Source organism: Onychostoma macrolepis, chromosome 18 (assembly GCF_012432095.1).
Source record: "Onychostoma macrolepis isolate SWU-2019 chromosome 18, ASM1243209v1, whole genome shotgun sequence".
Lineage (NCBI taxonomy): Eukaryota > Metazoa > Chordata > Actinopteri > Cypriniformes > Cyprinidae > Onychostoma > Onychostoma macrolepis.
In genome coordinates this window covers 17,221,719-17,239,134 of record NC_081172.1, presented here as the reverse complement: position 1 = coordinate 17,239,134, position 17,416 = coordinate 17,221,719, and the positions used below count along the sequence as shown (strand labels likewise).

The 17,416-nt window shown below is 38.5% G+C and overlaps 1 protein-coding gene across 1 annotated transcript in view; it reads right to left on the bottom strand.

Moving 5' to 3' along the window:
- The window catches only part of ryr1b (ryanodine receptor 1b (skeletal)), a 110,175-nt gene that overhangs the window by 38,477 nt on the left and 54,282 nt on the right, over positions 1 to 17,416 (bottom strand). Inside the window, 36 exon segments of the mRNA XM_058750549.1 lie at positions 701 to 715; positions 1,042 to 1,134; positions 1,398 to 1,485; positions 2,825 to 3,065; positions 3,155 to 3,475; positions 3,562 to 3,692; positions 3,802 to 3,883; positions 5,312 to 5,420; positions 5,521 to 5,647; positions 5,758 to 5,818; positions 6,523 to 6,572; positions 6,957 to 7,078; positions 7,192 to 7,259; positions 7,368 to 7,483; positions 8,207 to 8,330; positions 8,452 to 8,527; positions 8,621 to 8,698; positions 8,782 to 8,922; positions 9,020 to 9,109; positions 9,200 to 9,278; positions 10,114 to 10,277; positions 10,360 to 10,500; positions 10,884 to 10,974; positions 11,063 to 11,283; positions 11,686 to 11,855; positions 12,003 to 12,123; positions 12,562 to 12,673; positions 12,786 to 12,969; positions 13,057 to 13,192; positions 13,304 to 13,398; positions 14,099 to 14,231; positions 14,357 to 14,474; positions 15,052 to 15,325; positions 15,466 to 15,609; positions 15,852 to 15,963; positions 16,059 to 16,259. Of these exon segments, the coding sequence (XP_058606532.1) occupies positions 701 to 715; positions 1,042 to 1,134; positions 1,398 to 1,485; positions 2,825 to 3,065; positions 3,155 to 3,475; positions 3,562 to 3,692; positions 3,802 to 3,883; positions 5,312 to 5,420; positions 5,521 to 5,647; positions 5,758 to 5,818; positions 6,523 to 6,572; positions 6,957 to 7,078; positions 7,192 to 7,259; positions 7,368 to 7,483; positions 8,207 to 8,330; positions 8,452 to 8,527; positions 8,621 to 8,698; positions 8,782 to 8,922; positions 9,020 to 9,109; positions 9,200 to 9,278; positions 10,114 to 10,277; positions 10,360 to 10,500; positions 10,884 to 10,974; positions 11,063 to 11,283; positions 11,686 to 11,855; positions 12,003 to 12,123; positions 12,562 to 12,673; positions 12,786 to 12,969; positions 13,057 to 13,192; positions 13,304 to 13,398; positions 14,099 to 14,231; positions 14,357 to 14,474; positions 15,052 to 15,325; positions 15,466 to 15,609; positions 15,852 to 15,963; positions 16,059 to 16,259 (4,629 nt within the window).

The window sequence follows — 17,416 nt, the reverse complement described above, 5'->3', positions numbered from 1 at the left end:
TGGGTAACATGTCAATTAATAACTTGTCAACAGAATGGCCACAAAAAGTCACATTAATCAAATGAAAGAAGCGGAGAGTACCATTTAATTGGATACAGTGAATTAAACAAAGGGAGGGAAATATTAGATGAGAGATGTAATGAGAACTGTTCCCTTTATAGGAAAAGTCATGTTCCCTCCCTGCATTACCAATGTGCTCATACATTTCCCTGAAATCTGTGAAGATTAAGTGATGGGTAATGGTTTGACAATGTATTTTTGATAATGAGTTTTTTGCTCCTAGTGAGGGAGCATCACCACCAGAGCTTGTGGGGAAAAAACAGTAACATCAAACTGGACAACAGCACTAGAAGAAAGAAAAGGAACCAGACAAGTCTGCAAGAACTTGCAGCAGTCAAAATCCATCAGAGGCACATCAATCAAAATCACTGTCAGGATGATGGAACTCAGATCCAGCGAGAGTTAAAGATCCAGCTGAAAAGGAGTGCCATGATCCTGAGACTAAAGTCTATGGCTGAGGGCTTTCATCAAACACGGTACCAACAAACCTCAGACACACTGGCAATGAATGAGGGTATGGAATTCTGGCTGCTGTGTATATGTGTGTTTGCCAGTGTGTGGGAGTTTGATGAAAAGCCCTGCTTGTGCGCCATGCGATCAGCACAGCTCTTTTTTTTATCGTGCAGAAACACGGTCTGACCTCTCCGTCTCCGGCCTACACACCCCGAATCCACAGCGAGACAGGACACAGAGAGAGACAGCACTGTTAAAACTTAAACCCTCACAGACAGGAAAAACATCAATGGATCTATAAACCCACTGTGAGAGTAGAAACAGTGTCTGTCCTGAACAGGACATCAGGTCAGCAATCGACTGAAAACATGGAGTTTTAACAAATCTACCCATCTACCCAAATTTCTACAAATCAATTATTAAATAACATTTTGACATGATGGAGAAGGTACACAACTTTTACAATTACGTTTAAACTCAAATGTCAATTTTGCGATGATGTGAGCAACAGTAAGTGGACAAACTCACCTTGCTCATCTTGCTTTTGCTGTCAGCAGTGAGGAAGGACATGTTGTTGATCTCATTCATCACCACAAAGTTCTGCTCCTCACGCTTGAAATTCTGCAATCAATAATATAAATAGTTATTAGAAAAGTGGAAAGAAATGGGAGGAGAGACAAGAAGAGACAAAAGGAGACAAGAGAAGTGAAAGTACAATAAACAAGTGGAGACGGGATGAAAAGAAATCAGAGGAGACAAGATGAGAAAAGAAGTTAGAAGAAGAAGACGTGTTGGAGGGGACAAGGAGACAAACAGGCAAGAAGAAACTAGACATAAGACTAGACAATGGGATTTTAATTATAGAGAGGGAAAAACAGAATTACGTGTGATTTGGACCAGAAGATAAAGACTTCTCCAACCATCCTGAAGAGGTCCTCAGCATCAGGGTCAGGACAGGTCAACCACCTCGCCCTTTAAATGACAGAAATAACCAAATGTCCAGAATGACAGTCTTAAGAGTCATTCACACCAAGGATAATAACTATAACAATAACCATAGGTTTAATAATAGTTCTAATTCTATGAGAATAGGGAAGTCCACACCACAGCTGCAGAGCAACAATATTGTTTTAATTGCTTTAAGAATGATTTTTTTTTTTTCAAATAATGTTGTAAATAATGATCGTTTGGCTTCATAAGACCTCAGTATATTGTCAGGAGCCACAGATATTAATCTTGTTTTGCCTGTTTTTTTTTTTGTAAGCCGTTGACTTGCATTTTATGAATCACCGAGGTTCGGTGGCCCAGTAGTGCACAACACAACAAAATTAGCACAACACAACAGAAACAAATCACAACACAACAAAATTAGCAAAACACAATGAAAACAAGCCGCGAAACAACGAAATTAGCACAACACAATGAAAACAAACCGCAACACAACAAAATTAGCACAACACAATATAAGCAAACCACAACACAACAAAATTAGCACAACACAATGAAAACAAACCGCAACACAACAAAATTAGCACAACACAATGAAAACAAACCGCAACACAACAAAATTAGCACAACACAATGAAAACAAACCGCAACACAACAAAATTAGCACAACACAACAGAAAAGTCACAACGCAACCAAATTAGCACAAAACAACAGAAACAAGCCACAACAGAATGGAAACAATTTACAAAACAGTGGAAACAAGCCACAACACAACGAAATTAACACAACACAACAAAATTAGTCCTATGTGTTGTGGCAATTTCGTTGTGTTGTGGACATTTCATTATGTTGTGCACTACTGGGCCATCATACCAAGGACCATGGTTTCAGCTAAATCTTCTGTTCTACTGAAGAAAAAAAAATCACCAACATCTTGGATTTCCTTGGGGTGAGTAAATCAACAGGAAATTTTTGGGTGAACTATCCCTTTATGTATTTCAAGCAGCAGACTACATAACTGTAGCATGCGCTTATAATAAACAGAATGTTATCGTCTGTTGGTTTGGACGCTAATACAGTTATTGTTCTTGGTGTGAAAGGCCTTTACTCTGCAAAGACTTCAAAGTGTCTAAATGCACATTTGTTGGTGGTCTTGTAACAAAAATAAAGCCTAAAACGGTACCTGGACTCCATTGGTGTGGACACTATAGGCCTAGTTATTGTTATTGGTATGAATGGGTCTTTACTACTGCAAAGGCTTTAAAGTATTTGAAGTTACTTTGGTTGGTAATCTCGTAACAAAAATAATACTTGAAACAGTACTTGGACCATAAAATCATCCTGGCTGCGAATGAGAGATACCTGTTGTTGTCCACGTATCGGATGAGTAGCGGGTAAAGAGCATACAGATCCCTGCAGAGCACAGCGAACTCATCACGAATGGTTCCCTGCTCACTGTCCACCTCTGCCTTCCCCTCCATACGCAGCTGATCCTCCTCAGCCACCACCTTTCCACAACGTTTCTTCAGCTTCTCCATGGTGGGAATGAAATGGGACTTGAGCATCTCAGGCTTCGCCCTGCTCACAATGGGCTGAGCAAACACTGCGGAGGAATATCAGGAAGAACTCCATAAGTATATTCTTGGTATTGACTGCCATTTTCTGAAGACTCCATGTTTAGTTTCCACTCACCTGCTAATCTCTTCATCCAGGAAGCTTCATCAATGCCCAGGTTATTGACGACAATCTTCATGATGCTACCCAGGAGCTGATTGAGATGTTCCGAGGTGACATCCGTGCACAGACAGCCTTCCTGCTCTGGGAAGTTCTCTGGTCCTCTCTCCCACCAGCGGGGCAGATAGTTGCACAGCATGGGTAGGGTGATCTCAATCACATGGGGCATCTCTGTGTAACGGGCCCCAGACTCTGCCAGATCCCCGATCTCTTTCATCAACACGTCCAGCTCAGGGATGTCCAGACACAGTTCCTGCACTTGACTGGGCAGACCCAGGACTAAAACATGGATGATAAGGCAGTTAAGTAAGCGCTAACTGATCACAACACCTATAGATGGAATACATTCAGAGTGAGGTGCTGACTTGTTCTCTCTCGTGGGGTTTTGGTAGTGTACACTGAGTATGTGTTGAACTCGTTGAGGAGAGGCTCCAGAAAGGCAACAGGCATGGCAGCAGCCAGATGAGCCAGACATTCTCCTAGAGCTGGTCTTTGGCTGTGATATCACAACAAAAACATTCATTAACATAACACATTCTGTAAAATTGGCTCATATAAGTTATATTATATAGATACAAACACGCATATGTAAATCTGTTTCTTACTTCTCAGCATGAGGGGTCTTTACAGTGCCCAGGGAATAGATACTGCACATGATACGGTAACAGGATATCTGCAAGTCATCCACTGAGTGATGAAGGTGGAGAGACACCATATGAGGGACAGTGAGCAATCTACCGTTATATAACAATTACAATATCACAATTATTTGCAGACTTATTTATTCTTATTTTAATTTAATTTAATTGTAATGAATTAAATGTGATTATATTACTCAATTACAGGATTTATCATTTAAATTAAATTACATTTGATAATGTTACTTATTTACACCATTTATTATTGGTTACTTCATTTACATTACATTACATTTAAATTACCTATGCCATTTTCACTTTTGCTATTTTACAGTTTTTTTTTATGTCAGTCAAACACACTAAACTGAAATTGAAATGAAATAAAGAGTAAAATATGCACAGCCTTTTGAATTTAATTCCTCCCATGTTAATTATTACTGTAATTAATTTATATATTTATGTAGGTTAAATTTAGTCAAGTTAAAGGGATAGTTCACCCAAAAATGAAAATTTGATGTTTATCTGCTTACCCCCAGGGCATCCAAGATGTAGGTGACTTTGTTTCTTCAGTAGAACACAAACGAAGATTTTTAACTCAAACCATTGCAGTCTGTCAGTCTATAATGCAAGTCAATGGGCACACAATCTTTGAGAGTAAAAAAAACATGCACAGACAAATTCAAATTAAACCCTGCGGCTCATGACGATACATTGATGTCCTAAGACACGAAACGATCGGTTTGTGCGAGAAACTGAACAGTATTTTTATAATTTTTTTTACCTCTAATACACCACTATGTCCAACTGCCCTGAGCGCGTGCACGGCATCCAGTGCGTGACATCTGTATGTGCTCTGGCATAGTTTACGTAAGTGATGGAAGCGATCTGTCGCGCGTATATGTCACTCATTGTTTACACAGTGCACAGAGATTGTGGGTATGACGGCTAATCAAAATGGTAATTACTTGCACTTATCCTGATTGTTCAAACCGACTTAAACCTAAAATATTGCGTTTGCTCACGTGAACTCATCCGGGAGTGTTGACTTTTCAAATTGCATAAACTACGCCAGAGCACATACAGACGTCACGCACCGGATGCCGTGCACGCGCTCAGAGCAGTTGGACATAGTGATGTATCAGAGGTAAAAAATGATAAAAATACTGTTCAGTTTCTCGCACAAACCGATCGTTTCGTGTCTTAGGACATCAATGTATTGTCACGAGCCGCATGGTTTAATTTGGATTTGTCTGTGCATGTTTTTTTTACTCTCAAAGATTGTGTGCCCATTGACTTGCATTATAGGACTGACAGACTGCAACGGTTTGAGTTAAAAATCTTCGTTTGTGTTCTACTGAAGAAACAAAGTCACCTACATCTTGGATGCCCTGGGGGTAAGCAGATAAACATCAAATTTTCATTTTTGGGTGAACTATCCCTTTAAACAACTCTGTTGAAACCTATGAAAATAACTCACACATGACATCATCTCCAAACTGGTGCTGGGCGATGTGGTCGAACAGAGAGGTGAGCACTGGCAGAAGAGCAGTAGTGGTGTAGCTAATGTTCTGAGATACACCTTTCACCTTTTAGAGACAGAAAGAGGCAGGGAGAGAGGCTCAATTTAACAACTTTGACAAAGAACAAAGGGACATCTCGGAGAACAGGGCTATATTTACATCTGACCTGGTTTTTGGTAGACACTTTCCCTAGTTTAAGGTTCTCAACCATCTTCTCAATATCATCGGCAGCACTCTCAAAGAAAGAGCGCAGACCAGCCTTCACAATCTCAGGCCCAGATTTCATCACAGTTCTGGAAGAGAAAGCAAAATAAAAGACAAAAGACACAAATAAAAGAATAGTGCGCATGAAATTTAATTCATAAACATAAAACACAGGGAATCATGTGGTCAGCAAACATACCTGGCATCCAGTGAGCGGGAAAGAATATGAAGACAGTTGACCACTGCTGAGGCATCAGTGCCTGCACACACAAACATTCAGAGCATGACACAGGCCTTTTATCTTCACCCACAACATGTGGACTGAGGATACTATGCTACAATATATGACACGGATATAGCATGAAGTGGTAGAATTAAGCCAGAGCAGATATTCTTCTGAAGTACAGTACTCCTATGATAATGAGTCTTACTATAGGAATACCGAGCAAACACTGCAAATGATGCACCAACGTAAGCAAAGCACAGCAAATCATTCGACAACCACCCAGAGCAAGAAAGAAAGAAAGAAAAAAATGAAGGAAAGAACTGACTAAAATTAAATACCACATATTCATTTTTATTTTACTTAAATGAAATCAAATAATTCTACTTATTTATGCCATTTTCATTAATGTTATGTGAATTAAATAAACGTAAATAAAAACCTTATTTACACCATTTTCACTATTTTTAATAAAATAAAATACTTGACAATTTCAATACTATTATTTTACTTTAATGAAATTAAATAATACTACTTATTAAAAGTTATTTTGGTTTAATTAAAGAAATTTAAATAAATTTCAAATAAGAAAGAAAGAAGGATAAAACCAAAAACAAACTCAGAGCAAATAAGTGGAACTATTAGGAATGAATGTACTGATGATGTAAAACATTAAAGTAAAAGGGGATGATGCAGTGGAAAAATGAAATGTGCAATCAGGTCATCATGCAGGATTCTTACCAAAGAGGGAAACCCTGTGTCTCACCAGACCGGCCAACTTACAGAAGATACTGAGATAGAAAATACATAGATAGAAAAAGAAGAAAGAGGGATGGAGGGTTGGGAAAGAGGAAATGGCATGAAAAGGAATAAAAGGGTGAGGTTAAGATGATGGAAAAGTAAGAGCAAAGTAATGTGATCCGTAAAAGATAAATGTAAAAACAAAAAAAAAAGGATGAGGGAACCCGTGGGAAAATACTCCGGGAAGGGGCAGAGAGAAAACCACAGGCGAGAAGAAGTGTGAGGAGCAGAGAGGATGTGACAGGTCGCAACATCAAAACTAACATCATTTATAAAAAGTTCTGTAAACATTCACATAATCAACTGAAATCTTTAAGGTTCATAAAATCTGACTTGGTTACCACAGAAAAATGAAGCTCTGTAGCATTAGTTACCTAGCAATCATCTCCTTCTCCTTGTTGGAGGCATGACCACCACTGCCCAGGACTTTAGCAGGTGTGGACAGGAAATACAGGCAGTGATTCTTAAAGTACTGGTTTACCAACGGAAGCAGAATCTACATGAAGAGAATATAAAGAGGACAAGCAAAATTTGAGAGGCTGTGATCCGTAGGATGGAAAGTCTGTATCTCTTCTGCATGCACTCATATTCCAGTCAAAGGTGTCTCACCTTGGCAAAGAATTTAATCTCCTGTTCGTGAGGGGATTTCTCAACTCGTCCGCTGCTCACAACAGCCTCTGGAGTAACAAACACATGTAACATTAAAATATACAACTTCAAGTGCAAACTAACATCTACAGTTCTTCGGATCTGAGAAATGGATCTATGGATCTATGAATGTATACCAAGATGAGCAATAAACTCCTGGGCAATCTCCATCCACTTCAACAGCTTCTGCAGGAACCCATAAGCGAAACGCTTCTCAATGGAGGAAATCTCCTGTTCCATGTCCTTCATCCCTCTGGAGAAGAAAAACAGTGAGGAAGAGAGAAAACAAAATAAGGACAAAACACATTAAGATCACCCCATTACAAGCCAATTCAACATGCTTTTAAAAAAATATATATATATATATATATATATATATATGTAAGGAAAATGTATACGTAAATTTTGACATTTATGTATTCTGAAGTCTGTGTAAATCCCTGGTATGTTCTGTTTCTCAATTAGCTATTTCTTCCAATTTAAAAAATGATGAAGGTAGGAGAAGGAGAAGCAGTTTTTCTGATAATTTGTGTATTATGTGATTTTAAAACATGCAAGAAACTAGAACAGGGGTCTGCAATGTATGGCACATGAGCCAACATTTGCATGGAGAGGGATAATCACTGACAAGTGGGCAATAGCAAAAGAGGTGTGTGTGTGTTACAGTTAAATATAGTCCCTCGAACCTAAATACAGATGTATATTTTGCTGTAATCCTTCTTTATACTCACACAGCCTGATTTACTAAGCTAGGATCTATAAATACTATTAAAATGTTTGAATTAACCTGCAACAGATGTGCGTAGCTTTGGCAAATGTTTCACACAACAGTTTGCATTTTATTCTGTATTTGTTGCTCTTATCTTTCAGCCCTTATCAGCCCCTAAACAACTACTACCAAAGAACAGCAACAAGAAATGGCAAATTTAGACCTTAGTCACTATATCATTCTTGTTGTATGGCTTCAGTTGTGTACCTGGTGACAGCGTATCCATTCAATTGAAGGAATTTGAGCAGGTCTTGGGCTTTCTCTCTGTCTCTTGTTTTCTCTTTGGCCGTCAATGTATCATATGGTACCAACAAAGGATGGGTGCCACCACCTATTAACACAAAAAACACAAAATACTAGGAGACAGCCCTGGGGTTCATTTAATGAACAATGCATCTGAAAATTATTTTATGCAGTCAGCATGATACGGTGAATAAAATAAACAATTATACCCTTGGCTTGCAGCTCCATCTTTTTCTTGCGGCCCCAAGTGTTATGGTAATTCTCAGCAAGCTGCTCTGCCATGGACTGAACAGACGGAAACATTGGAAGTGAATCAATCACAAGGGGTTCTGAATACCAAAGTTATAGTCTTATACTGATTTAATATAAATAATATACTTGTAGCTCTCTGGACAAGGCCATGCCTGTCAGTTCCACTGGCTGGGGAGAGTATCCCTGGCTGGGATCATAGGTGGCCTGCAGGAGATGAATATATAGGTATGGATAATGGGTTCATAAAACATGCAATTTCCATCTTCTTTGTTCCATCTCTCTGTTACCTGAGCAGTCTGGGAGATCTTCCTGGTGGCCTTCACTTCAGTTTTCTCAGTTTCTCCATCTCTGGCTTTCTCCAGAGTCCATTCCCATGCCAGCATGGCCTTGATGGACTCTTTAATGGGCCAGCGATAGATCTCTTTATCCTAGAGAGAGAATTCAAAAGAGAAGTTGACCTTGATTCTGGAAAACCAACTATAACAACCAACTGACAAAGAAGATTCAAAGAAGATCCATTCAGACCTTCTCTGAGAAAGTCTTGTATGGCCGCAGCATGGGGTGAGTTTTGCTGTTCTCATCTAGAACCTCACCATATGTCCAGTTGTTTTGGATCTGGAAGATGGAAGCAAAAGTTTGCAAAGCCTATTCCAAGTCCCATAATGCTTTTGGTTTTCACAAATGAGCATGAATGCTGATACTAACCTTCTCAAAGGCCCATTTATCATGCGTGTGCTCAGCATATTTGTTAATGAAGGCATCGAGTCTCTCAGGAATGATGGTGCTGCAAAGAACCAAAAAGGAAACATAATTGTTCAGTTGCAGTTGTTCATTCGAATACAAATCTTTTTTGTTGTTGTTTTTTGACTCCCTCAAAACAATTCTTTCTGTTAATGTCAATGAGGTTAAATGTGATCAGCTAAGGATGGATTTTTTTTTTTTTACTCCTATTCAGTGTGACTATACAACTTTATAACATATACACCCATTTAAGGCTTAAACTCTGAGCTGTTTCAACTGAAAAAAACTTGCACTGACTGATCTTAAAATATATCAGTGCCTTTGTTTTGTCTCAAGATGCACACCAGTAATGTGTTTTCTAAGGCACATTTATAAAAAATTACTTAAATTGAACTATGGCCTAATCCTGTCTTAGTCTAAGCCCTGTCTGTGAAACCAGGCCATAAAAATTGTAATATTATAATATACAAATAATATTTTAAAAAGTACTTAATAATAATTACTGTTGTTGGTTACCAGTTTTCATTGTTAACTATTTAACTACAACTTCTGCCTTAATAAACTCCTAATTTGCAGCTCATTAATAGTTAGTAAGGTAGTTGTTAAGTTTAGGTATGGGGTAGGATTACTAAAATTGTTATGCAGAATAAGGCATCAATATTTGCTTTATAAGTACTAATAAACAGCCAATATGCTAGTGATACGCATGCTAATAAGCAACTAGTTAATAGTGAGAATTGGTCCCTAAACTAAAATGTTACAATAAATCTGTATAAATACATTAAATCAGATACCTGAAATATACACAATGCTCATATATAATTGCAAAGATGCAAAAAAATTAATACTGTAATTGAACTAGCTGATCATTTTCTCACTTTGTTGTCTCCACTGGTTTGGGGTCAAAGTTTCCCTCAGCATCGACAGATGCTTTCTTCTCAGTCATAGTTGAATAGCTGGCATCCACATAGTCTGGAGGGATGGCACCCGCAATGGCACAGATGCAGAGCATGGCGATCTTAAACAGCTCTGCATCAAATTTCTGCAGAGATGAGACGGCATGTAAGTGTACACAGGCATTTCAGTTCAAATTTGTCTGTTGAGACTATCCATGTTTGCCAAACCTTGTGTGCAAGGGACTCAAAGATGCCCCAGAAGAGTTTGCGAGAGAGATGCAGCTCTTCCTCTGATGTGACTCCAAAGTTCGCCCATCCATTTGGCAGGCAATAATACTTCCAGCAGCGCTCATAGTGATTGGTCAACAACTAAATGAAATTAAAGCACAAGATATGAGCACAAGAAACTAGTGTTGTCCAAACTAGTTGAACTTTTAAAAACGTCCATTTCCCGCTAACATTTGAGCATGGATCCATCTATGTGCAGATATATTAGGGATCCGCTGTTAGACGCGGCTTTCAAACGCTCCTGTGTGCTTCTGTGTAGCCAATCACAGTCATATCTGTTTAGCGCGTGAACACAATGGCCAATCAGCAGTGTTTAAGAATCCGCTCAACAGCGCTCAAATGTTAGCGGGAAATGGACGTTTTTAAAATTTCAGTACCGACTGGTATTGTGGTTGGTACTTTTGACAACACTACAAGAAACAAAAAAATCAATGTAACTAATTAAACGAACTATACTTGCATACCTTGAGGGGCATCTTGGCATACTCGTTTAAGATTGGCACATCAAACACCAGCCTTCTCAACAGATGCTGCAACATAGATGGCCGCAAATACCTAAAACACACAAACATTACTTTATTAGCTATACAATTTTAAGTTGGCATATTTACATTTGAGTGTGGACGTTACAGAGTGAACTAACTTGACAAGAGACATAAGGCAGTCCTCGATGACATCCCTCTGAGCCTTGGTAAGAGCACGGCCACGGGACAGTCTGTAGATGGTGTGCAGCATTGAGTCAATCATGATGGCACGGTGGTCTGTGCCAGCGAACAGTGGGGCGCACTTTGTGAGCAGAGGAAGCACAGCTGAGCACAGGTAACGGTTCAGAGCCAGAGCCATCTCTGTGGTGCTGAATGCCGCCTGGAGGATCACAATTAAGATCAGTGATCAGTGTATTATATTATATTATATTATATTATATTATATTATATTATAATATATTATGCCATGGTCTGTCTGAATACTCAATATTGATTGGCTGGCAGGTGTTGATTAAATTCGTTGAACTGCACAGGTAGTTCCAGGTCAGTTTAATCACGTTCTATATTAATGCGCTTCCTATAAACATTGGTAACCATAGTAACATACAGTTGCAGTTGAATAGTAATGCAGACGAAAATAACCGTCATTTTTATCTCTAATATGTGAATTCTGGCAAATGACCATGGCATAAACTGGATAATCAATGGCTAGCTGTGCATTAAATGATTTAATGCACAGCTAGCCGTTGATTATCCATTACTTATATTATATATAGCTCACCGTATCTAGAGAGGCTGCGGCTCTCATATCGGGCAGGAAGCCCACCTCTAGCACATGCAACAGGAAGTCCTGGTTATCAATGCCGTAGACTCTGTCCAAGAAAAGCACCATGGAGGCTTTGTGATCTGGCACGAAACTCGCTGACATTTTTGGCTCAACAGTCTGACCATCTATGAAAAGTAGCATAAGAAAAATGAGAAGAGTTGAGTATACAGAAGTTGTATGGAAGCCTGTTTCCACCTGAGAGTAAAAAGTAAAACAGACAGAAAAATAAAGATTAAAATACAAAATGGTCACATGGTGACTATTTTGTGCACCTTTGCCAAAGGTGGGGATCTGAACAGGAAGGCTAATGACTCCCACCAGGTCTTCAATGGGTACAAGAGACCTCAAGATGGCTCTGATTCTCAAAGCTTCACCTTTACCTGCTTGGATCAACTGTGGGTAAAAAAACAGGATTAAAATTAAAGTCCATATGAAATCTGTAAAAATATCTTATACACTACCATTCAAAAGTTTGGGTTCAGTAAGATTTTTGTTTTTTAAGAAATCATATTTTATTCAGTAATATAAAACAAATCAGCATATTATATAATTATTTCTGAAGGATAATGGTACACTGAAGACTGGAGTAATGGCTGCTGAAAATTCAGCTTTGCCATCACAGGAATATATTACATTTGAAAATATATTAAAATTGAAATAAATGTATTTTACATTGTAATATTATTATTTATTTATTTATTTTACTGTATTTCGATCAAATAAATGCAGCATTGTGGAGCATAAGAGACTTCTTTCATAAACAAAAAACAAAAAAAAACATTACATTTGTCATGGACTCCACAGGTAAATTATTCACATTGTTTTACTTACATGCATCTCAGGAGCGCAGCGACCTAGCAAGTCAATAAGTGCAGAGTAAAATGACATGATAGCATTTCCAAGATGCAATCTGTTCTCTTCATGTTGCTCCTCCCCTCCAAACCTGTGAACCAATCACAAGGGGCAAAAAATAGAATATGGAGAACATGATATAATGACAAATTGTTTAAATGAAAATCAAAATTCAAGCATTCACTTCCACTGAAATGTCTTACATGAAACGTCTGTCCTTTTTAGGAGTTGGCCCATCTCTGGCAGGGTCCTCAGAGATCTTAATGGCCTCTTCGATGGCAGCTAACAGACCTGCACCACCCTCTCCTCTCAGAGCGGGGCCAAAGCACTCAGGTCGACGAATCAACAGACGAACAACCACGTTGGCGTTCTCCTCTACACTCTCACCTGCAGGGGGAGACACAAACACAAAGTTTAATTATGAATGCCTTCAAACAGAGGAGTCAGAAACAGAATTCCACTTAATATGCTCACCGTTTACAAACACAGCAAAACGTAGGAAGTCCAGATATCTCTCTCCTCCACCTGGATTCCATCCGATGTCAGGGTAGCCTTTAGACAGAAGCATGGGGCACATCCGAAGGCCACATCCAGCCAGATAAGTCACCACCTGAGTAGCACAGTGAACCAATGATTTTTTTTTTTTTTTGCAGTGGTACATTATAAATGCACTGTACCATAAAATAATTAGCTACAATATACAATTTGTTCAGAGCATTACCATCTCAAGGTCTTGCTCTTGCAGAGCCAGTGCCAGTTCGTTGTTGTCGATGCAAGACGCAGCAGCAACATCCAGAGGAGTAGATCCACGCATCCCTAAAAAGGCAACACAAAAAATGACAAATAATTTAAAACACAACAAAACAAAACAAAAAGAGTAATACTATGGTCCTAAATTGTACTATTTTAAAATTTAGATTTTTTTTTTTTTTAAAGAACTAGAACTACTTTTAAAGAACTACTCAAAGGTCTCATTTGTTAACATTAGTTGAAAGGATTAGCTAACATAAACTAACAATGAGCAATATATTTTACAGCATTTATTCATCTTTATCAATGTTAGTCAATAAAAATGCAATTGTTCATTGGCTACTCATCATGCTAATTTAATTATCCAACATCAACAGATACAACTTTGATTTAAAAACGTATTAGTAAATGTTAAAATTAACAATGACTACAACATTAATCTTATTTAAAATGTTAACTAATGCTAATAAATGGATCCTCATTGTAAAGCGTTACCAAGAATAACGATAACCATGTTAGCATCCACTGAAGTTATGTCGCAGATTCCAATTGGCTGTCAATATTTTTAGCATTCATCAGCTAGAAAAAATAATTTTGAATCTTTCAAATGATATCTTTCCTCTGTGTTGTTATCATTATAGCTGTGCTGTGGGCTTCCGTATTCTCATGGCATTGAGTTATCATTATAGTTATCGTTGGTGTGAACGTGCCTAACAATAATAAAAATATGCTATCTATGTCAGGTAAATTTTACAAAGCGACCGACCCAGTCCAATGCCACTGTTCTGCAGCAGGTATGAGAGGTGGTCAAACATGGAGCGCTGGTTCTGACGGCTGATCCTGCAGAAGTAGCACAGGAAACGACAGCAACTGGTCACCATTTGCGGGAATCGAATTTCCTACAGACAGAAAAAAAATTTGTTTCCCTTTTACATCAGTTTCAATGACAGAGTCAGATCTGTGTCCAAGAAAAACAGTTTTAAATGTTCAGTAGGCTATTTATATAACATAAACAGGAAAGTACCTTAGAGTCTCCTCCACCTCCCAGTACATTGACCATAACCTCCATGACCGTCTCATGCATGCCCAGGGCTCGCATCAGGTTAGGGTGCTGGTAGAACAACTTGTTATTCATGATGTTCCTATGAGACAAGAGACAATATGCATTTGAAAAATTACACATGCTACAAAAGATATGATGTCCAGCTAAATATAAATGACTCTGGAGAAGTTCAGGGCATTATAAAAAAACAAGTCACACTACCGTCTGTGGTCAGAAAGAGGTTTACTATTTTCATTCAAGCAAATAAAATGTTATATATATACGTATATACATAATGTTACAAAACGTTTTTATTTCAAATAAAAGTTACACTTTTAAATTTTCTATGTATTAAAGAATCCTGAAAAAAAACACACGATGATAATAATAAACACTGATAATAATAAGACATGTTACTTGAGCACCAAATCATCATATTACAGTAGAATGATTTTTGAAAGATCATGTGACACAATAATGACTGCTGAAAATTCAGCTTTACCATCACAGGAATACATTACATTTGAACATATATTACAATATTTAACATATATTAAAACAGTTGTTTTAAATTATAATAATATTTCACAATATAGTTGATCAAATAATCACAGCCTTGGTGAGCATGAGAGGATTAAAAAAACAAAAAAAGATATCCAGTCATTTGAAGTACCCACCCAATGCTCTGAATCATAAGCCTCTCCTCTTCCGGGCCCATCTGGACGATGAGAAGGGAACGGATCTGTCCCAGGCATTCCAGTAGGTCCATTGTGTCCTGTACGGACACAGCGCTGATGGCATAGGCCTTTGGCAGGGCCCGGATCAGCTCTCCCAGTGCGTCATACTGCCGGTGAAGAAGACTGAACATGAGCCGCACCAGCTCAGGGTTCTGAATAAAGGACTCCTGTGCCCAGAGGATCATTGTGTGGGATATCAGTTCCTGTAAAGTACCTGAGGCATAGAATGTTCTGGAAATGTTAGACTAACACGAAAAATAAAAATAGTACAGTTTTGAACTAATAGCAAAAATATAGATCAACAATTGCATTAATGCAATTAATATCTCACAATATTTTATTACATTTACTCACTAGGTTTGGGCTCTTCCTCTGGTTCTGGCTCCTCATCCTCCTTTTTCTTCCTAAAGGTCTTGATCTTCTCCACTAAACTGAGCAGTCTCCCTCTCAGAGATGCTTCTACCTCTTCCTCCTCTGCTTCTTCTTCTACATGGACACCTGAGGTACAAAAACAAATATGGATAAAAACCACATAGTAGTCGAGTAGATTTTTTTGTCTTGATCAGTCATTAATTCTTCTTCATAATCATCATTTTTCAGTTTGAATCTTCAGAAAAAAATTGAGTTATTTGTACAGAATTTCACAAGATGATTTTGCAACTGCAGCCGCTTGGTGTTTAGTTGTTGTAATGTGGCCGTGCAGTCTTTTTTTTTTTCTTTTACATATTTTGAACACTGACCACAGTGATTCAGAAGCTCATTGTGGAAACTCAGGAGGGTTTCGCGCACTTCCTCTGGCACGGGGCAGTCCTCTTCTTCAGGGTTGTGCTTGAAGTTAGTCAACAGGAAAACCTACATATATAGGCACATAATCAGTGATTAGTCTCCCTGAAAGCATTTAAAATCATACAGTATGTGGGTTTAAGGTAAAGAGTTGTGTATTATACTTGTTCTAGAGGAGGAGAGCGAAACTCTCTGGTCCTGCGAGCGGTCTCTGCAGCACTCATAGTAAATGCTCTCATTAGTTCGTTGTATCGTTCACGCTGGTTTGACTGGATATGCTGCACGAATTTATCAGAGAATGCCAAAATAGCCTCAACTCTGTGTCTGAGCTCACAGTCACAGAAATACTGTAGAAGGGTACACATCTGAAAGAGAGGGAGAAACACATAGATAAATATAAATATAGATAATATACATTATATAGTCCAGGTAATATGTGCAAATTTTGAGGTGAAATATTCATAAAAGCATGGTACAATTGTACAGGTTGGGGCCCTGAACACTTTCAGAAATGGAGCCATCACAAAAACACCTCGTGGTGGCCATGGCAACCATTTTACCTTCTGCCATAATCAAATTATGTATTTTGTGTCATATCTCCTGAACGATACATGATAACAGAAAAGGTCATGTCTATCCCTATGTTATGATGGACAAGGACTACAATGATACCATATACAACAACATAAACTGTTCAGTTAAACAGTTAATGGTGAAATCAGCAGTGTGAGAAGGAAATCACAGTATCACCGCACTTACAATAGTCCATATTATGGCTATTATTCTTTTCTTTCTTTGATAATTGACTAATATTTTATTCAATAATACAATAAAAGATTGTTTTCAAGAATACACTCAGGTACGTGTATTTTTTCTTAGCTCTCAGGCAGAGTCATATAGGTGGTAGTGTTTCCAATACAGTGTTGTTCTCTCTCAACAACGCTCCAACATCAAACGCAGACAGCAATACAATCTTGCTAACCTGTGTTCTATCTGAACCTCTTTCTTTTTCTGTGGGTCTCTGGAATTGTCAGTCAGCTGTCAAAAACAGACTTCATTCCGACCATTGCTTCTCAGTGTACACTTAGGATCTTGGGCTTGACTGAGACCTGGATTCGTCCAGAAGACTCCACCCCAGCTGCTCTCTCTAACCACTTCCATTTCTCTCACACCCCCCGTCAGGTTGGAAGGGTATACTGGTCTTCTCATTTCTAATAACTGGAAATACTCAACCCACTCTTCCCTATGCAATAAAAATGTCATGCTATTATGGTAACAGCTCCTGTTAAACTCCATATTGTAGTAATTTACCTAGTTCCTGGTCAACCGGTTACCTTTATAGAGGAGCTGGATGGGCTGCTGTCCTCATTCTCTGGGGATGGCAGTCCAATTGTAGTCTTTGGTGACTTCAGTATCCATCTGGAGAAGCCTTATACTGCAGATTTCTGCTTCCTAGCTTCCACTTCCACTTCCACTCCTAGCTTCATTCAATCTCAAACAGCTTACCACCACAAGCACTAAC